The sequence below is a fragment of the Pygocentrus nattereri genome, chromosome 8 (assembly GCF_015220715.1).
Source record: "Pygocentrus nattereri isolate fPygNat1 chromosome 8, fPygNat1.pri, whole genome shotgun sequence".
Taxonomy (NCBI): domain Eukaryota; kingdom Metazoa; phylum Chordata; class Actinopteri; order Characiformes; family Serrasalmidae; genus Pygocentrus; species Pygocentrus nattereri.
This window is the reverse complement of record NC_051218.1, coordinates 8095323-8117213: the sequence shown is the minus strand read 5'-3', so window position 1 is coordinate 8117213 and position 21891 is coordinate 8095323. Positions and strand designations below refer to the sequence as shown.

The following is a 21891-nucleotide window of genomic DNA, read 5'->3' as shown; positions in this document are numbered from 1 at the left end:
TGAAAGGCTGAAAAAGCAGGACACGCCAAAAAAACAGTTCAAATAAAACATCTCAGAACAAAGTGTTGCACGGTAGGTGAAACGATATGATTGAGTGCATACAGTGAGGTGCTTCCTAAACAGGGATGCATCCAGAAACTCATCCTACTACTCCTGTCCTCCCCTTCCAATCCTACAGCTCCTATCCTACATCGTAGTAGCAGTTCAGGACTACCTGTAGGTGTGCGTTTTACCTGCCGAGCAGCCGCAGCAGGTGGACAAGATTAGTGTGCAGAGGGAGGCATGCCAGCGCCCGGTCAGCCAGAGACACCTGATCACCCACACAGTGAGACAGAGCATCTGCAGAAGAGGAACATTTTCTGATTCTCAGGACTGAAATTCTAAAGCAGTATTTTGAAAATCTGACAATCTGCATCAGAACTGAAGAGAATGAGTTGAAAGCAGGCAGCATCAGAGCGAGGCTGACCCGGCTGTAGTCGCTCTCACCCTGGAACAGACTGACGAGGTGGTCTGGGTGGGTGTTTAGGTCTTGTTTGGAGCTCCAGGGCAGGAGGAAGTGCTCCAGGCTGACAATGCGGGATGGGTTGGAGTTTGCCGGATCAAACAGGCGAGAGGGCAGCGCTCCGAACTCACACAGGTGGATATAACACAGCCAGGCCACACTGACATGGGACAGACTGAGACCCCCAGATACATTCCCCTCTCCCTCCGACAACAGAGCGCTCTGTGCAGAGACACAAAAAAAAAACAAAAAAAAACAAAAACCCACACATCATAGTGTGTGGTGTTTTATTACACAGTTATTACACATCATAATGCACATTTCTCAATCATGTACAAAACAAATTTCTACTTTATTTAGAACATAAACATTCTGCTTTGCTGGCCACGCTGTCGCTGTGCATATAGCAGCCATGCAAACATGGTAGCTTTTTATCGGTTCTGTCTAGAATTGCACACAGACTTCACTCCTGTAATGATGTCACTTGCAAAACCATGTAAAACACCACAGAAACTTTCAGACTGTCTCTGTTTCCCAGGAATGTATCCGTTCGCTCTTCAGCACCCCCACAATTTCCCATGTCGTACTGGGCCTCCTTCAGGGTCCCTACTGCAAAAATTTTGATTTTAAGTAATAAAAGAGGCTTTGAGCGCTGTCTGAGTGTACCTGTAGTATTGTGCGAGCACAGTGAGTGAGTGTACCTGTAGTATTGTGCGAGCACAGTGAGTGAGTGTACCTGTAGTATTGTGCAAGCACAGTGAGTGAGTCTACCTGTAGTATTGTGCGAGCACAGTGAGTGAGTCTACCTGTAGTATTGTGCGAGCACAGTGAGTGAGTGTACCTGTAGTATTGTGCAAGCACAGTGAGTGTACCTCTAGTATTTTGTGAGCACAGTGAGGGTACCTGTAGTATTGTGCGAGCACAGTGAGTGTAAGTGTACCTGTATCTGTAGTACTGTGTGAACACAGTAAGCAAGTGTACCTGTAGTATTGTGCGAGCACAGTGAGCAAGTGTACCTGTAGTATTGTGCGAGCACAATGAGCAAGTGTACCTGTAGTATTGTACGAGCTCTAGTATTGTGCAAGCAGTGAGTGTACCTGTAGTACTATGTAAGCGTTGTATGAGTGTACCTGTAATATTGTGCGAGCACAGCGAGCAAGTGTACCTGTAATATTGTGCGAGCACAGTGAGTTTGAGTGTACCTGTAGTATTGTGTGAGCACAGTGAGTATACCTGTAGTATTGTGCAAGCACAGCGAGCAGGTGTACCTGTAATATTGTGCAAGCACAGCGAGCAAGTGTACCTGTAATATTGTGCGAGCACAGTGAGTTTGAGTGTACCTGTAGTATTGTGTGAGCACAGTGAGTATACCTGTAGTATTGTGCAAGCACAGTGAGCGAGTGTACCTGTAATATTGTGCGAGCACAGTGAGTTTGAGTGTACCTGTAGTATTGTGTGAGCACAGTGAGTTTACCTGTAGTATTGTGCGAGCACAGTGAGTATACCTGTAGTATTGTGCAAGCATTGTGTAAGTGCACCTGTAGTATTGTGCGAGCACAGTGAGCGAGTGTACCTGTAGTATTGTGCGAGCACAGTGAGTGTACCTGTAGTATTGTGCCAGCACAGTGAGTGTACCTGTAGTATTGTGCCAGCACAGTGAGTGTACCTGTAGTATTGTGCCAGCACAGTGAGTGTACCTGTAGTATTGTGCCAGCACAGTGAGCAAGTGTACTTGTAGTATTGTGCCAGCACAGTGAGCAAGTGTACTTGTAGTATTGTGCCAGCACAGCGAGCGAGTGTACCTGTAGTATTGTGCGAGCACAGCGGGCAAGTGTACCTGTATTATTGTGCGAGCACGGTGAGTGTACCTGTAGTATTGTGCGAGCGTTGTGCAGTCGGCCTGTAAACACACTGAGCTGTGTTCGGTACAGCAGCGTCTCCAGCAGCTCGAAGGATCTTTCCTCAGTTCTGTCACCCTCTGAAGGCTCCAGCAGAAACTGCAGCATGCTGTTACACACTGCGTCCTTCCTCTCAAAGGTGCTCTCAATGTTCAGATACTGTAAACACACAGCAAAAATAATACATAAATGATTAAATATACTACCAAAAAAAGACCACAAAAATGATAAAGATGCCATCTCTTCCTCCCAGCACTGCGGAGGTCTGTTCACTGTTTTAACCATTCAGCGTCATTTAATGTTATGACAAACACAATTTTACATTATTTTGTATTTAAGGCTGTCAATCAGTTCAAATGAACTGTAATTAATCACATTATTTTGTGTAGTTAATAAAGATTGATCACATTTGCTCAAATTTGTATCCATCAATAAAGCAGTGCTTTGTGTTATCACTAAATACGTGAACAAAATAATCTGCATCAGAAAGTATTTATTACTTTCAGTGATCCAATAATCATATTTATTTTCATCATGTGAATTCAGAACCTGAACAATGTTTAATCAATTTGCATTAAATCATTATCATATTAACTTTGACAGCCTTAATTACATTACACAACACAATGTTATAATTGTATATTTCTTATAAGATGCATTTTCTAATAACTCAGTGAAACTAGAAATTGTGATATGTTTACAACTGTGTTACATACACACTAATACACTACTACATTAGTGTCAGTAAGTAGGAGATATTTGACTGATTATTCATTTATTTATTCATTCATTATTATACAAATTTGACAAAGACTCCGCTGTGTTAGCATTAAAAAGTAAATGTCAAGGCACAATATACATTTAATGTAAGTGTAACTACTTATGCAACTAAATATAACAACCATATGATTTATCAGTAATAAATCAGTAATAACTATAGGATAAATTACCAATAAAATAACTCACAGTCCACCACACTTGGTAATGCGGCGCATGCTCCACAGCCATCTCGCACATCTCCTGCACGTCGTCCCTGCTGCCACGCCGCGAGAACAGGGACAGGTAGTGATACCAGACCTCCACGTCCTCGCGGTTGTCCTCCAGAGCACGGGACAGCGTGTTCAACGCAGCGTCCAGACACTCACCCACACTGCTGCAGGGAATGGAGAGTTAAATTATTAATAATGAATAAAATCTATTATGTAATATTATTAATTATGAGCTTGCTTAATTAACCCCAAAGCAAGGGTTTGATATTTGACGTCCTCTTTGAGTTTTAGCACTGGAGCTACGAGGCTAACGTAGCTTACAGCAACGGCGGCTAACATTCCACCAATCAGCATCACGCCTAAATCATCACACACTCGTCTTAAAAGCAGTAGTGAAGCTGGCTGCTTCTTAATGGAATTTCCGTTCCACCTTAAATGGTGCAGCAGCCTGAGCCGCCACAATGTAACCACTGCACCATTTAAGGTGGAACCGAAGATTCCAATGAGAAGCAGGTGAACAGACACTCCAACAGTGTAGCCTCAGCTTACGTGTCTTTCTGGTTGAGGTATTTGTAGGCCAGTTTGATCCACAGCTGCACGTCTCGTGGGCTCTCCAACACACTGTACTCCAGGTTCGAGATGTCGTCAGTTTCGCTGTCAAAATATCGCTTGTCATCCTGAGTCACACACACATCCGAAATGGACCAGCACTCCGGGAAATGGCCGTCTGCCAAAACAAACCACAGACACGTCCACTCTCAGTGACCCCAGGCAGTTAGAGGAACTCCGTTTAAACTTTTAACTTTGTTTAAAAACAAAGCCATTCTTCAACAGCAACATCAATCGGGCAGAAACAAAATATTAATTTCCTTCATTTTCGTGTTTTTATATACTTGTGAGGTTTATTTACCAAAAATGTACAACAATTCATGTCTACATGATCATTTTTCATCCTCTCTTTATTCCTTACAATTAAACAGGCCTTGTCTGTTACTGTGCCTTTAAGATGCATATATGTAAATGAGTTGTTCTTATTGGCTGCCCTGTATTGGAACTCATTTAAAAAAAAAAAAAAAAAAAAAACCACCTCAAAACTCAAAAACACTCTTCAAAATTTTAATATGAATGCTCCAGCACCCCCCCGCCACCCTGACGGAGAAGCGGCTTAGAAAATGGATGGATGGATGGGCCTAAATGACCCTAGGCGAGATGGTGGGACTAAACCACTGTAGGCCGAGTGGGCAGGACTAAACCGTGTGTGTGTGTGTGTGTGAGAGCGTGCAAGAGTGTGTACCGCTCTGTGTAGGAGGGGGGACAGTAACGTTGCTCTCCTCCTCGCTCTCTCCAGGCTCAGCCTGAACTCTCTGAGGCTCTGGCCTCCATTTCCTCTTCTCCTTATAGGTGGTGTAGGGAGGCACTGCAGGAAGAAACACACCTATTATTAAACTCAAAGGTCATAGCGCCCCCTACCCTTCCTGCAGCGTATTACAGCATTAAATATGAGGAAATTGTTATTTTCCTCACAAACAAGCTGCATAAGGTAAGCTGCGTCATTTCAAAGTAAACAGGTCCATAAGCCCTTAACGCTATTGATTAAGCGGTCTATCGGTCGGCGGTCACTCACCGTGCCGTAAGCTCTCGTTCACTTTGCTGACGAGCAGAACGGCCTTCTGGTCTGTCCCCATCCGATCTTTATTAGCGCCGAACAGCTTCTTGATGTATTTTTCTGTAAGACAGGGAAGATCGAAAGCTCTGCTGTGAGGTGGGAGCTGCAGGAACACAGGAGCATACAGGAAACAGGAAATGAGAAGGCGGTACCTGTGGCTCGGCTGATCTCGTCGGTGGCGCTGTCCTCTGAACAGCCAATCAGAGGCAGGCTGTAGGACAGGATGTCCTGGAACAGTTGGTTTCCGTTTAAAGTGCAGTTCCTCATGTGCTGCCTGAGAGAGACAAACACACGGGGAGGAATCAGGAGCCGCTGCTCACATAGATTAAACAGGGAGGGACTTATGGGGACCTACCAGCGGCAGTCATCGTCGTTGCACGTGCCCGTCAGGTCGAAGCGACAGAAACACTTTCTGGGCTCGATTAGGTTGCTGTAGGTGGTGGAGCTGAGCGACAGTTTCTTCTTAGTGCGGAAATACGGACTGAACCTGCAGCACAACACAGTCACACACACCGTTACATCAGAGCAGCAGACCTAACTCAGCAAGCTCAACAGCAGCATCGTCAGACAAGCACAGCGATGCAGGAATCAGATCCGTATCAGCAGCTCATTATTTAAAAAAATACAACCCCATTTCCAAAAAAGATGGGACAGTGTTCAAAGTGTTAAGAAAAAAAAATCCAACGACACACGAAAACAGTACGAAGACAACAAATCAAACGCTGAAACAAGTGTTTTTTTGAAAATTATATGCCCATTTTGAACGTGTCCATGACAGTTTATATCTGGTTTCTTCTTTGAGTTTTAGAGTTTTAACTTGCATTTGTGGATGCAGTGATTAACTGTTTTCAGAAGTGTTTCTGAGCCTATGCAGTGATTTCCACTACAGAATCATGTCTGTTTTTAATACAGTGCTGCCTGAGGGCCCAAAGATCACGGCCAGCAAATACTGGTTTTCAGCCTCGTCCCTAACAGAGATTTTTCCAGATTCTCTGAATCTTTTAATGATGTTATGTACCACAGATGATGAAAAGCAGAAGTTCTTTGCCATTTTATGTTGAGAAACATTATTATTGAATCGCTGCGCTATTTGAGTGGTCTTTGTGTGGTGAACCCCTCCTCATCTTCCCTTCTGAAAGACTCCGCCTCTCTGAGATGCTCTTTATACCCAATCATGTTACTGACCTGCTGCCAATCAACCAGCAGGTGTTTTTTTTTTTTTTTTTTTTTAGCATTACACAATTTTACCAGCCTTTTGTTCCCCGTCCCACGTTTCTGGAGTGTGTTATGTTGTCTATGTACTAATTTTTAATTAAACAGAGTTTAAATGATTTGCACATCATTGCATTTTGTTTTTATTTACATATTTTATTTTAATTTAATTTTATTTTTTAATATTTACCAATTTTGTTGGAAATGGGGTTGTAACAGCATCAGACAGTTTAGGGCTCCAGATTAAAACCTTTCTGTGGCAGGATTAGTTTTCCATGCAGGGGCGATGCCAGTTTAACCTCAGGACCTCCATGATGTTTATGAGTGATTCACACAGGATAAGGAATCTCAGTCTAAGTGTAAACGTGTGCTGAGTCTGCGCTCAAGTGTGCTTTGCTGTCGTTTTTGGGAATCTGTAATATGTTGGTACAAAAAATCTAAAGAAAAGCAAACGAAGTATTTTTATGTTCCGAGTGCTCAGTTTTCACTTTGGGTCAGTTCTGAAAGACGTTACTGTGTTTAGATTTGACTGATGATTCAAATCGATATTTGACGATTAACTTAATGATCTCTGTTCACTGTTATGGTTCTATCCTATTCACAGAGTGCAGCTCCGGTTCCTTCCTTCCAGAACGGCAGAAGTTCCTCACCTGTAGGATCTGAACACTAACAGTGGACTGCGATATGGTCCAAAAGGAACTGGCTTCAGCTCCCCTCGAGCCTGCTGAGCTGCCAGTGGGTCAAAATCCACCTGGATCACCTGCACAGAATATGAACACCATTTCAGAAAACGGATCAATAATGGACTGTGAACAGATATCTGATTAGTAACGCTGTATTACACACTGTCATCTGTAGCTCACAGCAGCTTTAACAGCCTGAGGCCTGAATTTTCTGGTCAGTTTTTTTTAGATAATAGTCTCTTTCACTCAAATAAACGTACCCTGTCACTGGACCGGATGACCCCCAGAGCGCCACCTAGTGAGCGCAGCTCGTGCTGCAGCAGCTCTGGCAGTGTTCTGGACTGCTGGTAGCGCAGCCGCAGGTCCTCCACGTTCAGCCCCAGCAGCAGCTCTGGAGGGGGGTTTTCGGTGCTGCTCGGTCCGTGTTTTGCGGGCGTTGCGGGAGCGCTGGGTGCGGTCGGGGTCTCGGGATGGCTCAGTTTGGGTTTGGTGAAGGAGCCGGACTCCCTGAATGACCGTCGGCGGGTGTTGGTGGCTCCGGCAGGCTGAAGCTCCTCTTCCTCAGGGTCGGGGTCCTCACTGGCTAGCGTTAGCTTGTCCTGCGTGAGGTCGTGCAGGCTGGGCTGGGGGACACGGTACGGGCTGCCGGGGGCCTGAGCCTGACGCAGAGCCTGGGCCTCCTTCAGCTTCTGGATCTTTAGCGCGTACTCGCTCTCCAGCTGCTGCAGACGCTTCTTCTGGGCAATCAGCTCCAGATAGTGAGCGTCAGAACCGTCCACACGACGCCGCTTACCGGGCTGAGAAACAGAATAAAACAGCATTAGCGTGTTAGCATTAGGAGGGGGGGATGTTTGTGTGAGCGTTGGTGGTGTTAGTTGGCGTGAGTGAGAGCGTGAGTGCGAGTTGCTGTGTTGGCATGAGTGGCACTCGGGCCAACTAAGACTCACGCTCATGCACACTCTCGTGCCAACTTGGGCGTAGGCATTGGCGGTGTTGGCGCGAGTGTTGCCGTGAGCGTTGGCGTAGGTGGTGTTGGTGCGAGCATTGGCGCGGGTGGCGCGGCTGTTGGCGGTGTTGCCACGAGCATTGGCGGTGTTGGCGCGAGTGTTGGAGTAGGTGGTGCGGCCGCTGGCGGTGTTGGCACGAGTGCAGGCGGTGTTGCCACGAGCATTGGCGTAGGTGGTGTTGGTGCGAGTGTTGCGGGTGCGCGAGAGCAGACGGTGTTGCCGTGAACATTGGCAGTGTTGGTGCGGGTGGTGTCGCTGCGAGCGTTGGCGTAGGTGCCGTTGCCGTGAGTGCGGCTGGTATCGCCGCAAGCGTTGGCGCGGGTGGCGTGGCTGTTGGCGGTGTTGGCACGAGTGTGGGCGGTGTTGCCACGAGCGTTGGCGTAGGTGGTGTTGGCGCGAGTGCAGGCGGTGTCACCGCGAGTGTTGCCGTTGGCGCAAGCAGTGGTGTAGGTGGCGCTGGCGCGAGTGTTGGCGTAGGTGGCGTTGGCACGAGAGCGGGCGGTGTTGCCGTGAGTGGTGTCGCCATGAGCATTTGCCGTGACGGCGGCGGTGTTGGCACGAGCGTTGGCGTGGGTGGCGCGGCCGTTGGCGGTGTTGGCACGAGTGCGGGCGGTGTCGCCACAAGTGTTGGTGGTGTTGGCGCGGGCGGTGCCGCCACGAGCGTTGGTGGTGTTGGCGCGAGCATTGGCGTAGATGGTGTTGGCACGAGTGCTGGCGTAGGGAGTGCTGGCGCGAGTTGATGGTGTGTGTGTGTGTTGGTGGTGTTGATGGTGTGTTTTGGTGGTGTTGACGGTGTGTGTTAGTGGTGTTGACGGTGGTGTGTGTTAGTGGCGTATTGCTCACCGAGAGCTGAGAGACGGTGGTGTTGCGTTTGTAGCCGCTCTGCGCTGCTCTCGCCTGAGCCACCAGCATCTCCCTCTCCAGCCGCAGGGCCTGGTGCTGCTTTATTGCCACACGGTGCTGCACACGGTGAACCTGTACAAGCAGACACAGGATGATTTAAAGGGCAGATACTCGATTATTTTCACTGCTTTCGCCCTGAAGTCCAATCATAACTTTTGTGAGGTTAAATGCAGGAAACAGGCAGTTTCTGTTACTGCGCCATTATAACAGATATATGTAAATGAGCTCTGATCTGAATGGTATATTGAGCATTTGCTTCGCCACAGCCAAAATATTTCATTTTTCCCCACCATCTTTACATCTTTCATGCCAGCAACTCTGCTACAGACATTTCATAGGAACAATACATCACTCCAGTGGGAATGGTCGGGGCTAAACTGCTGTATTGGCTAAATTAGTAATATGAAAATGAGTTGTGACATCACAACCTTGATGCCTTAACATTCTATGATATGGGCCCTTTAAAGACCCAAACATGGCTGCAAGTGTGTAAAACGTTTCTCCACCTGCTCCTGCAGTTTCTTCAGCAGCAGCCGATTGGCGCTCACAACCCGCTCAGAAGCCAAGAGCTGCTCCTTCAGTCGTGCCACTTTCGCCTCCGCCGCTTTCAGAGACTCCTTCTTCCTGAGCTCCTGCTGACGGAGATGTTCCAGCAGAGCCTGGTCCTTCTCCAGCTGAGCACTACAGACAGACAGACAGATGACTAAAAGTAAACAATAAAGCAAATAATTTATTTTACCATTAAAGCGATCATTAGAATGGGGGGCTGGGGGAAGGGGGCAGAGGAACAGAAGCTGATTTCGATGGTCAACTGTACATGATTCTTATTCTAACATTTAACTAAATATCTATTATAATTTAGAGGGGAATTCCACCAATTTTTCAAAATTTCTGCATAATTAAAAACAGTTAAGATGTAAATACAGTGGTTCAGAGTGGTTCGGTGTGAAACGCTCTGTTCTAGAGGAACTTACCAAGTCAGAACTTTTCACAGTGGTGGTGATAGGAACCAGATGTCCACCTCTAAAAGTTCTTACATGAAACGGTTTGGGGGCAAAATAGTCCCCAAAGAAAACGTATTATTCCAGATTTTCCACTATTTTCCATCATCAACATTCCATATAAGCTCAGAAGACCCGTGTAGGTTCTCTGGTTGTTCTGGATGGTAAATAAAATGTCTAGATCTGTGTTGTAGTCATGGCGCCGCCTGGTTCCTGGTTCCCACTGTAAAGACGTCTGAACCATTTCACATCGCGTCGCTCTGATTACATCTCACACACCGAGTTATGTGGAATTTAAAAATTGTATGTAGTTCCATTTTATTCATTTTCCAACAATTTGATCTGAAATAATGGTCATCCTTCATATTTCCTGATCGTGACAGGCTGATAGCTGCCCTGCTCTAGACAGTTTACTAAAGTGATTTCAAACGCTCTATAAAGGATTAATCAGATTAAGATTACTAGACAACAACAATAACAATAAAAATATTAATAATAATAGTAGTAATGATGCATCTGCTGTGTGCTGTGCTGTATGTGGGTCTGAAAGCAGGGGTGTATGGACTGACCGGTGTTTCTTGAACTTGTCTTCGGCATCACTTAACTGAAGTCCAGCTGCGTCCAGCTCAGAGCCCACAGGAGCAGCCAGCGCAGGATCTGACCTCACTGTGCGCTGCTTCTCACGACTGGACACAGAAAACAATCAGAATCAGGGTCGTGTCGTTTGAGTGATCCGATCGTAATCTGATCACAGTGCATCCTCGAGGTGGATCTACATCCAAACGTGATCTGATCACCCAAAAACACATTAAATGTGCTATAAACAGGACTAAATCCAGCTAAGCTCACACCCCCAAATCACACTGTCCACTAACGCTGCAGACAGCTGACCCTGACCTGGCCAACTCCTCCCTCAGGAGGCGATACTCCATCTTCCTGTCCTCGGGCAGCGTCTCCGGGGTCCTGAGGGGGTTGTTCTCCTTCTCTGATGCTGGAACTGTCCTGGGTTTGGCCGCCTGGAGAACCAAACACAAATTAACCCTTAAAGTGAGAGTTTACTGTTCACTTATTAATCTCACAGTTTAATCACTACAAATGAATCATTAACTCATCAACATTCACTGAGACAGCTTTCACAGTGATGATCAGCTGATCTGCAACACACAAATAACCAACCACTGAATTTTCACCTTAACACAACTTTCATTGAGCAGGTTCATTCAGTCCTCCACCGTTATGGGGGACGGGGTCAGCCATGTTGACCTCGCTACAGCTTTTTTATTTGTAATGAACAGAATTACCCATAAATGTTTGTCTGATCAGTGTCAAAGATTCAGAAATTTTCATACAGTTTAATGACATAAATTGCAGATATGTCGCAGTTTCAGACATAAACACCAAGTCTGCAACTTCACCACTAGAGGGTGTTAAATCTTCTACACTGCACCTTTGAATAATCATCTGATTATAATTGATGTAATGAATGGCGACAATTGAGATCATACGCTGTGACAATGTTTCATCAACATACTGGTACCTAATGCAGTACCAAGAAGCCAAACAAACACACAGACTGAAATGAAACAAAACAACCAACACATCAGACAAACAAACGTTCAGGATTTTTAAGTTTTAAAATGTTTTATTTTGGCCAAACACAGTAATGCATTCTTCCCTAAATGTTAAACATCTGTAATAACTGATCCAAACATTCCAAACCCAAACCATCACAATTATCTCATTCAATAAACTCCCTTGTCTCACCTCCACAGTCCTGCGAGCCTCTTTAATCATGGACTCCAGTCCCCCGAACACGCTATGAGCCGAGCTGGACGCTTCGCCCTCAGAGTCGCTGTCGTCAGAGCCGTTCAGACGCACCACCACCGCTTTGTGACGGGGCAGCTGGAGAAAAAAAAACAACCAAAATAGCAGTTTTACTGCTGTTTACACAACAGGAACATCCACAAAGTCAAACCTGGTCACTGGTTTTAGTGCCAGAGCTACGAGGCTGATGTAGCTGTAATATTGACAATAAAGGCTTCATATCATATCAATAGAAGCTTGCAGCCCGCCAATTAGCATCATTCACACTCACCTCACAGCACGTTAGTGAAGTTGGTTTCCTGCACCGTTTAAGGTGGAGCGAAAAACTTGTTAATTAATCTATAGTTGTTGTTAATAGTTGTTTATTAATCTATAATAAACATATTGATTGTTATTTCTGACGCTGTGATCTATAAACAGGGACTAAACTACAGTTTTAAACGACTGTTCATCGTTTAAAGGTTCCTGTGTTGATCTATCACAGTGAGTGTTAGTGCTGCTATAGAGACGCACCACCAGAGGGGGTCGGGGGGCCTGGGGTCCACGGGTGAATTTGCTGGGGCGTGTCTGGGAGCCGCTGGTGATGCTGATGGAGGAGGTGGAGCTCCGTGATGTGGGCAGAGCTAAGGGCCTGGCAACTGGAGACGGAGGACCACTGTTACTGGAAGCGTCCTGCAGAGGGAGGATAGACAGATAAATAGACAAATAAAATAAATAACCAACAATCAAAACAACCAGAAACAACATGACCAAAGTTAACCATCAAAACACAAAAAATACACAAAATAACCAAAAAGGTTAAACGAGATTACAATGAAGTGCCAAAATGTACCTGAAACGGAAATGAGAATCAGTGAGTAAAATATCAGCTGCTGAACTGCTTCACAGTTTCTATGAGGAACTTAAACATAATATTTGTAATAAAAATAATAATAATAATAATAATTACAACTTTACATTTATATAGTTCCTTTCACAAACCCAAGGTCGCTTCACATGGTATGGGCAAAATATATAAATAAACAAACCGCAAAGAATAACTAAAATTAAAGGAATACGTTGTGCTGGATCATCAACTGTTCTCTGCTGTCGAAGATGCTGGATTTGATGGTTCATTCTGTTTCAATAAATATTATTTAAATAATTGATCTATTTTATGTAAAGTGTTTATAATTCAAGCAGAGCCTGATCTACATAATAAGCAGTTTAAGTGGCTGTTTAGAGCCCTGCAGCCACCAGGGGCCCTCTAAGAACACAGCTAATTACTACAAGGTAATATTATGTTGTCAAAATAAAATGCTGGAACTAGAGGAAACAAACAGTTAATCAGGACTCAAATGGAGAAACGAGGTGAAACGGTTAAAAGCTGAAAGTGTGTTCCATTTCAAGCCGTTTTGACCTTTTTGAGGTGAAAAAAAAAGCAACATAACATTTAGTATGAAAAATTTCTGAACGTGCTCTACAGCGAAACTCTGTCCTGAATCTCTGACTCGGTCAGTAACATTAATAGGTCAGAGTTCAGCACCTCAGCTCTGACCGCGCGCTTGTTGGCAAGGGATTTGAGCAGCTCCTCTCTCAGCATCATCTCCTCCTCCTCCTCCTCATCAGCGAACGGAGGCTTTGGGGGGCGCTCCAGCTCATCTGGTGGGGGCATCGGTGGGGGAGGAGGGGGTGGGGCCAAGCGAACAAACAGGGGGTCCACACGATACTGAGAGACATCCTGAGAGAGAGAGAGAGAGAGAGAGAGAGAGAGAGAGAGAGAGAGAGAGAGAGAGAGAGAGAGAGAGAGAGAGAGAGTCAGACAGAGACAGAGGAGGGGAGAGGGAGAGAGAGAAATGTATGTAAATGGACTCTGCTCTAATTGGCGATCCTCACTCTAAAAAAGTAAAAATGTGGAACAAATTTAAAGTAGAATTAAATGGTTGAGCTGTAAACGGAGCAGTTCAGAGCAGTTTGGTGTGATAGAAAACTAATTACTCCAGATTTTCCACTATAAACTCAGAAGACTTGTGTAGGTTAACTGTTGGTTCTGGATGGTAAATAAAATGTCTATATCTGTGTTGTAGTCATGGCGACGCCTGGTTCCTATCACCACCACTGTAAAGATATCTGAACTGTTTCACACCAAACCGCTCTGAACCTGGGCTCATGGGGTTATGGGGGAATTTTAAAATTGCATGTGGTTCCATTTTAATCCTTTTCCAACACTTTAATCTGAACCTCAACCCAAAATCAAACTTGCTGTGTAGCTCCATCAAAATGATGACACCATAGCCTGTTCAAAATAACCTGAACTAATCAAGTAACTAATCACAATCACCTCCCACAGTTCCACAGTCCAGCGTTCAGATCAGAACAGAACCAGGGCTGGGTGTGTTTTAATAGAGGCAAATACATGTAAATAAACAAGAACATTTCAAAAACTGGGTGGACTTCCCCTTCAAGCCAGGACTGTGTATGTGTGGATCCTGGATGAGCAGGTTTTAAAGGTGAAGTGTACCTGTGTGACAGGTGAGGAGTCTGAGGGGAATGGAATCATCTGAACCAGGAGCTGCGGCCCAAGCGCTCCAAACGGATCGTGTGCTGGAGAAGCGGCTGCAGAGACAATATTACACCACGGATCTTCAAAAAGGTTCTTTATTAAAGGCAACAGTTCTAATCAGAACCATGAATTCTATGGTTAAACGGGTGCTTAAACAGTTCCTTGCACGGTGAAATGGCTCTTCAGATTGAATGCCAATGTATTCTATATCGTTCCACAGAGCTCAGAAAGGGTTCTGCTACCGTACACAAGTGTGACATAGTACCAACAGCAGAACTCTTCTTGGTGCTGATCAACAGCAAAACTAAAATCTGTATGCAGCCACTTTACAATCAGATCAACTCTAAGCAGCTTTAATCAATAAGGACACACACACACTCACACTCCATACACACAATCATTGATCAACAAATCAGCCTTTAGGTTCTGCGATCAATACTCACCTGGAGAATTAGTTTCGCTGTCCGTATCCATGGCGACCTCATCATAGTTATCATACTGGTACAGGTTTCCTGAGGTGTCCACTCCCTGCTTCAGCAAGGGTTTCCTGTGGTCAGCGTCTGCAGACTAACAACCAAACAAACAAACTGTCAAACAGCACTAACAGAATCCCGTTGCTAGATTGGGGGATTTTGCATTAAACCAAATAGATTTTGGTCTATTTTGGGCTTTATTACAGTACAAACCATTATAAAGCAAATTTGCAGTGTTGAGTTTAGTTTTTCATTTTGAGGTCTGAATTAGTCCAATACACCGTAGGTTTCAATAACAGAAATATTGATTTTGATATTGATTTGATACTAATTTTCTAAAATGGTCACTTTTATCACTGATCACAGCAAGAGATCTTCTGCGCCACTCCTGAAAACTGTTCCAGGATCTGCTCTCCTGCCTCTCTTCTAACGATACAGCACATATTAGTTAAATAGCTTCTGTGAGGCTGATCACATCATATAATGAGATTCAATACCACAGACCACATTAACGGTGCAATCACCATCCGCGTCAGACAGAGACCTGAAGCAGATCATCGCATGGAAAACCGAAAAAAAAACACTAAACACATCAGAGCTGGTCAGTGTGTTATAGATCACAAGCAGCCCTGATGCCTGTGGAGTGAAGTTGAGCAGATCAGACCAACAGATCCAAACAACAGCTCAGCTTCAGTCACTGCCGCAGATTCTCCCTGTGCTACTAAAACGCAGTCCTAGCTCTGCCATGACTGTAGCAGATAAACAACAAACTTCATGAGCATCTATTTCACCCTTACAGACAGCACAGCAGTTTTATTTTTAGGGACCCAGGAATTTTGATTCTGAGACATTCCGTCGTCAACTATTTTTTATTATCGACGTCATCATTAATTTTGATTAGCTGTTGTAGCCCCAGTCCTGATTTCTCAGATCTCAACTGTAATAAACTTTACTCACCTTGCTGCGTCCGCGGTGCTGCTTGCCGCCCACCAGCTTCATGAATCTGTTGTACTGCTCGTCCTGATTGGACAGATCTCTGATTCTCCGGATCTCGTCCTCCCTCTTCCTCCTCTCCTCCTCTTCCTCGTACTTCTGCCTCTGCTCCTCCTGTTGCCGCTGCAGCTTCCACGTCCGCAGCTGCTGCTTCCTCCATGCCTGCTTAGCTGCTGGACCTATACACCACACAAACGCAGCCCGTTACATCCCATAATATGACAATTACATCAACGTTGCTGGAAATCCACGGTATTCAGCACTAATAAACTTTACTAAAGTGAGAGTTCAGCAAAAACCTGGATTTCACAGCTTTTCTGTTCCTGCAAGCATATCAGCCTGGATGCTGTGGCTTCTGATCATGGCAGTGAAGTGTTCGTTACCTGGGCTGACGGTCTTTTTAGCGCTGTGCCCTTTAGGTGCAGGTTTGATCCTCTCCATGCCCACTCTGCCTGCTGGTCTTCCCTTGTCCTGTCCTCTGAGCCCTGCCCGGCCCCTCCCTGCGGAGGTGGACCTGGTGGTGACCCGGAGCCGTTCGGAGGCAGGGCTGGTCCGGCTTGGCGGTGCTTTGGTCCGGTTCAGTTTCTCTTTGGTCTCCTTCATCACCTGCTGCTCCTTCTGTTGCCAGCGCCTGCTGGCGGACTGCAGAGCCAACAGACGCAGCTGCAGCTCGGACAGCTCGTCATCCTCGTCCTTTCCCTTCACCTAACCGAACACACACCACCGCACCACTGTATTAGTGTGGACTCCAACTGATAGCATCACTGCAGTTGTTTTGGTTTGGGTGGTTAGTTGTGGGCAGCTCATGGTGCTCTAGGCTGGTTTGAAGGTGTTACAAGGTGTTTGAAGTGGTCTGTAGATGGTTTGTAGATGTACCAGTGCATTTTAGGCTGTTTTACTGTGTTTTTTTCAGGTGTTTTGTGGTGATTTTGGGTGCTTTGAGCAGTTCTATGTCAGTTTTTGGGTGTTGTAGAGTGGCTACAGGGTGTTTTTGTACGTTTGGCTTGCTTTTAGGGTGGTCTACGGATGGTTCTGACATTCTGGGATAATTTAGGGTGGTTTGTGGGTGTTTTTGGTTGGTTTGTGAATGGGTGTTACTGTCTAATGTACCTTGGCTGGAGTTCCAGATGAATCTGTACTCAGGAGTGAGATGTTCAAGTCTGACTCCGACCTCTCCTCGTCCTCCTCAGCGTCTAAAAACACAAAGACAAAAACATAAGCACAGACACACAAACTCTTCACATAAACCGTGTGTGTAATGTGGGGTAACAGGCAGCTGCACTGATGAATCTATTCCCTACAGAATGTGTGCAGTTGTTCAGATCGATCAGCCCCCAGCACAAGTTCACTGTAGAGTAACAACAGTTATACTGTACCGTTCTGCGCAGTCGACTCATTCAGACTTTTCTCCTCCTCCGTTTTCTCGGGCTCTTTATTCTCAGACTCAATCGCGGTTTTGGGTTTGAGCGCGTCCCGTTCGGCCGGCGTTAGCAGCTTCTGTCTGAGGGGTCGGATGTTGAAAGCCTGAAAGACTTTCTTCTCCTCTCGCTCCGAACCCGATGCGTCTTCTGCAGAAACCTCAGTCTGCAGGAGGACAATATAAAGGAAAAAAGACCAGATAAATAAGGACATTCACCAACATGACAAACAGCAGCTTTAAACAGACCCTAAAAATCTCTGTGTGATGAGTTACACTAGAGATGCACAGATTTGGGACTGGTATGGGCTGATATCTCATATCTGATATCAATTTTTCATGCTGTCTGTGGAAATCAGGACTAAAAACTCAGTTCTGTTAAAGTGAACCAGCTGCAGGCGACCTCGGTGCTTCCTGTGTTCTCAATGTCAGGGAACTTTAAAGAGGTTCTCTTTCATTCCTCTTCTGCACTGATGAGATCTCAGACCAGTTCTTATTCACAACTCCTTAGAACTCAGATCTCTTCACACCTCTCAGAGCGCTTGCTAATTCGCTCTCTAATAAAATTAGCCTTTCAGGTGACGAGAGGAACTATGCGCTTAAAAAAGATGATTCTTCAAGGATTCTTAAGAAAATGGGTCTATACAGAACCAGGGACACTCAAAGAATCCTTCGTATGATTAAAGGGTTCTTACCATGGTGAAATGGCTTTCCAGAATGACAGAGAATGTGCTGTAGATGGTTCTACACAGCAGCAAAAAGGGTTCGTCAACTGATGCAAGCTTGACATCAATAGAAAAGCCCATATGGTGCTATATAGAACCAGACACTGCGCATTCTCCATTAATCTAACCAACCCTTTCATGATGCAAAGAACCACATAACCATACAAATGGTTCTTTGAGTGTTCATGATTCTATAGAGAACCATTTTCTTTACAAAAGACCCCTTGAGGAACCACCTTTTTCAAGAGTGCAATCTGCTTATTGCTTGCATACTGTGTGTATCGTACATTGTGTATCGCCTATAAATTACATGTACAGCGTCTGTGTTTAACTCAAACGGCTCAACGGCCAACACCAACTTGTGTGTGTGCGCCAATAAATCTGATGGTGGTGTGTATCAGTATCTGCCCACAGCTCCCATGCTGGTGCGCTGCTCACGATAACTAATATAGTTCTGATATTATTCTGCATGCCTGATCCATTTAATCAGTGTTTAGAAGTAAGAAACTACTTAAAAAGGACCAAAAGGAAAAGAGAAAACAACTGGTATAAATAAATTGATCAAATATGAGGTCATAACGACACGTCGTCCAATCAGCTACTTTGTTACTACGCAGTTTGCACAGTTCCACTGTTGTTCCCAGGCTGTATTTGGTGTAAATCTGTATTTATTGTGATCCATGCAGGTGTTCTATCAGCGCCAATCGCACAGTCATATAGAGCTGAACGATTTGGGGAAAATACTGTATTTTTTTGATTATGTTTATAACATTTAAACTGCGATTATTTTCTTTAAATTCGGTCTTCTTTTGGCCTGACGCTCAAACTCCAGAGAGCCAGACTGCCAGTTAGTCAAGGTTGTGATGTCACAAGGGTGTCTGGTTGCATTTTATTGGTCCAAATCTTCTACAGGCAGTTCATCCGTTCTGTGTTATTGGGTCACGTAAAAACGTGAAGACATCATTGTTGACAAAACATCCTATCATTAACATCACAGTGTGAAAACTGTGCTCAGAGATCCACAACATGGATATAACAACATTAATCTTTCAGCCACAACCACTCAGAGAAATACTGCAAGTACTGGGGGCAGTCATGGGCTGGAGGTCAGCCCTGTGACCGGAAGGTCGCTGGTTCGATCTCCTCGGCTGACAATCCATGACTGAAGTGCCCTTGAGCAAGACACCTAACCCCCAACTGCTCAACAGATAGTGCTGGATAGGACTGCCTACTGCTTCGGGCAAGTGTGCTCACTGCCCCCTAGCGTGTGTGTTCATTAATGTGTATGTGGTGTTTCACTGCACGGATGGGTTAAATGCGGAGGTCTAACTCCACAGTGTGGAACACAGTTGGATGACGGTTCTGAATTCAATGTAATGTAAATTAACACAATAACAATCAGGTGTCGTGCTCCTCACCACTCCCTCAGGCTGGCCGCCCTGTGTGCCAGCCAGCAGCAGTGTGCCCACTCCAGCCTCCTCCTCCCTCTGCGGCGAGTCCTCGTTGGGCTTCAGAGCCTTCTTCTCCTCATTACGAATGGACTCCAGCTCCAGCTGGATCTGCTTGTACTTCAGCAGCAGGTCCTCGAAGCTTTCGTCCACTCCGTTCTCCACTTTGCTGACCACGTAGGCTGGTTTCCTCCCCATCGGCCGGACGCCCTGCTTCTCTGGAGCTCAGAGTTAAGGCTTCACCAGAACTCGCGGACTGTGTCTACATCATCACTGCCCCTCAGAACCTTGGCAGGTGAGGCCGAGAGATACAGGTGACCTCAGGTGTGAAGAATTTCTGACTCTGAGTTCCAGATCAGGTCCGATTCTTGTGATCTGATGTGTTTAAAACGTTCTTGATCTCAGAAAAAAGGAACTAAACTGTCACTGAGGTGGAACCTTCAGGGTAGAGCTGGGCAACCTGGCGATACTCAGTGTTATGGTGATGAATTAGATCATGATATAACTCTGAGAGGACAATGTGGACATCGACAGTGATCTTACACTTTCTGACTGCATGTTTGACTACAAAGAGAGCATCATTAGTCCTGTTTAACAGCACTGAGCTGGTCAGTGAGTGAAACGTTAAACATTAATCATTTGAAGCATGTACAGTATTTTTTTTTTACGTGGCTATGAAATCAGAAATAAATTTGTATTATGACGTATCGTTTATCATGAAAACTGTACCACCCAGCTCTATCTCAGCACCTCCGTTTACTACAATTATAATGTTAAATAACTCCACACCTGATCAGGCTGTTCTATTTTGATCCATTAAGCTAAAACGGTATAAATGCACAACTTCCCTGTGTAAATGTGTCTACAGTGAACCTTTAAAACTTGTTTAAGGTGCACGAGACCATAACAGACAGAGCAGAGCTGCTGTAGTTCTTAAACACCTCAGTGTCACTGCAAGACTGAGAACTGTCCACTAACCAAAAACATCCAGCCAACAGTGTCCTGTGGGCGGCGTCCTGTGACCACTGATGAAGGACTAAAGGATGACCAACATAAACTGTGCAGCAGCAGATGAGCTGTCGTCTCTGACTTTACATCTACAAGTTTCAGGCTAACTACACAATCATGCTAGGTGAGCTCTCTGAGCTCCAGATGCTCAAAACTGGAAGCTTCCGCCAATTTCCGCTCTCCTCTGTGAGCTGGAATTCCCAGATCGATCTCAGCTTATGCCTGAGGAGACAGAGCTCCATCCCTGACCTACAGACAGCAGGAAGGAGTTTAACCTGAACTTCCTTATAAACTCACATGAACCATAAAACCATCTGTAACCAATGGCCCAGTACAGAGAGAGAGAGAGAGAGACAGACAGAGAGAGAGAGAGAAACAGAGAGAGAGACAGACACAGAGACGGAGAGACAGAGAGAGAGACGGAGAGACAGAGAGAGAGACGGAGAGACAGAGAGAGAGACAGACAGAGAGAGACAGACAGACAGAGAGAGAGAGACACACAGACAGACAGAGAGACACACAGACAGACAGAGAGACACACAGACAGACAGAGAGAGACACAGTCAGACAGAGACAGAGAGACAGAGAGAGACAGACAGAGAGAGACAGACACACAGACAGAGAGAGACAGACAGACAGAGAGACAGAGAGACAGACAGACAGACAGACAGAGAGAGAGACAGGGAGAGAGAGATATTTACAAGCCACTTTATTGGAAACACCCACCTAATGTACGCTAACTGGCCACTATATTAGAAACACCTACATTGCGTCTGTGCTAAGCGGCCACTTTATTAGCAACGCCCTGAGCTTCCAGTTGAAATGCATTGTGGGTAATTCTTATAGCCCGTATTTCATTTGAATACTAAATAAATCCAACTAAACCGAATCTGCGCGTCTTTCCTGCTTCACACAGCGGGGTGTTTCCAGTAAAGTGGACAGGTCATTCAGCAGATCAATCACAGAAACATGAAAGACTAAAAGCTCATTAGCAGAGCTGACAAACGCCTCCGGCCGCCGGCGGGGTGACCGCAGGTTAGGATACTCCGGCCGGGCGAGTCTCTCCGGCTGTGCTGCACCAACTCCGCGGGGTTGTAGCGGCCCACATGCGGCCTGCCAGCCCCTCGGTTCCCCCTGCCTCCTCCGCGGTACCGCAGCCGGCCCAGCGCTCCGTGACTCCGCTCCCAGAAGCTGGATCTCGGGCTCGGGTCCCCGGTCGGTCCAGGAGCCCGGAGACCCGGCCGGAAGTGCGCTGTGCTCGAGCGGACCTGAGGCCTGCGCTCCGTCTCCTGCGGCTCATCGTCGCAGATCTCGCCGTCCTCCAACTCGCCCTCCTCCCGCGGGGACGCAGAGCCTGGCCCTGCCGCCATGCGGAGCCCGAACGGTGGGGTCTGATACGCAGCGCTAACGCGGAGATTACCGGACCGAACCGGAACTCCGACCAGCTGCTGAAACACTGACCCAACACTAACTCTCTCGCCCACTCTCGCGAGACTTCCTGTTCCTGCGTGTTTCGCTGGAATTCTCCGTTCCACCTTAAATGCTGCTGCAGTTACATTCTGGCGCTGCAGACATTTAAGGTGGAACGGATATTTACAAA

General features: G+C 45.9%; 1 protein-coding gene across 2 annotated transcripts in view; it reads right to left on the bottom strand.

The window, feature by feature from the left end:
- LOC108439035 (zinc finger C3H1 domain-containing protein) overlaps positions 1 to 21797 on the bottom strand; it is a 29235-nt gene extending 7438 nt beyond the window's left edge. Inside the window, exons 1-26 of one of the 2 annotated variants that reach the window (XM_017717201.2) lie at positions 21337 to 21797; positions 19254 to 19501; positions 17070 to 17277; positions 16804 to 16886; positions 16077 to 16398; positions 15658 to 15872; positions 14671 to 14794; positions 14186 to 14280; positions 13211 to 13405; positions 12199 to 12357; positions 11626 to 11763; positions 10759 to 10877; positions 10431 to 10547; positions 9367 to 9541; positions 8801 to 8932; positions 7211 to 7747; positions 6918 to 7027; positions 5411 to 5542; positions 5208 to 5329; positions 5014 to 5115; positions 4684 to 4806; positions 3939 to 4116; positions 3367 to 3553; positions 2371 to 2559; positions 487 to 724; positions 234 to 339 (exon numbers count right to left, since the gene is read on the bottom strand). In XM_017717201.2, coding sequence (XP_017572690.1) covers positions 234 to 339; positions 487 to 724; positions 2371 to 2559; positions 3367 to 3553; positions 3939 to 4116; positions 4684 to 4806; positions 5014 to 5115; positions 5208 to 5329; positions 5411 to 5542; positions 6918 to 7027; positions 7211 to 7747; positions 8801 to 8932; positions 9367 to 9541; positions 10431 to 10547; positions 10759 to 10877; positions 11626 to 11763; positions 12199 to 12357; positions 13211 to 13405; positions 14186 to 14280; positions 14671 to 14794; positions 15658 to 15872; positions 16077 to 16398; positions 16804 to 16886; positions 17070 to 17277; positions 19254 to 19501; positions 21337 to 21661 — 4679 coding nt within the window. In that variant the 5' untranslated portion in view covers positions 21662 to 21797. The remainder of the gene's footprint in view (positions 1 to 233; positions 340 to 486; positions 725 to 2370; positions 2560 to 3366; positions 3554 to 3938; positions 4117 to 4683; positions 4807 to 5013; positions 5116 to 5207; positions 5330 to 5410; positions 5543 to 6917; positions 7028 to 7210; positions 7748 to 8800; positions 8933 to 9366; positions 9542 to 10430; positions 10548 to 10758; positions 10878 to 11625; positions 11764 to 12198; positions 12358 to 13210; positions 13406 to 14185; positions 14281 to 14670; positions 14795 to 15657; positions 15873 to 16076; positions 16399 to 16803; positions 16887 to 17069; positions 17278 to 19253; positions 19502 to 21336) is intronic. The other variant, XM_017717202.2, reaches the window with a different exon arrangement.
- Between the last annotated feature and the right edge of the window lie 94 nt (positions 21798 to 21891).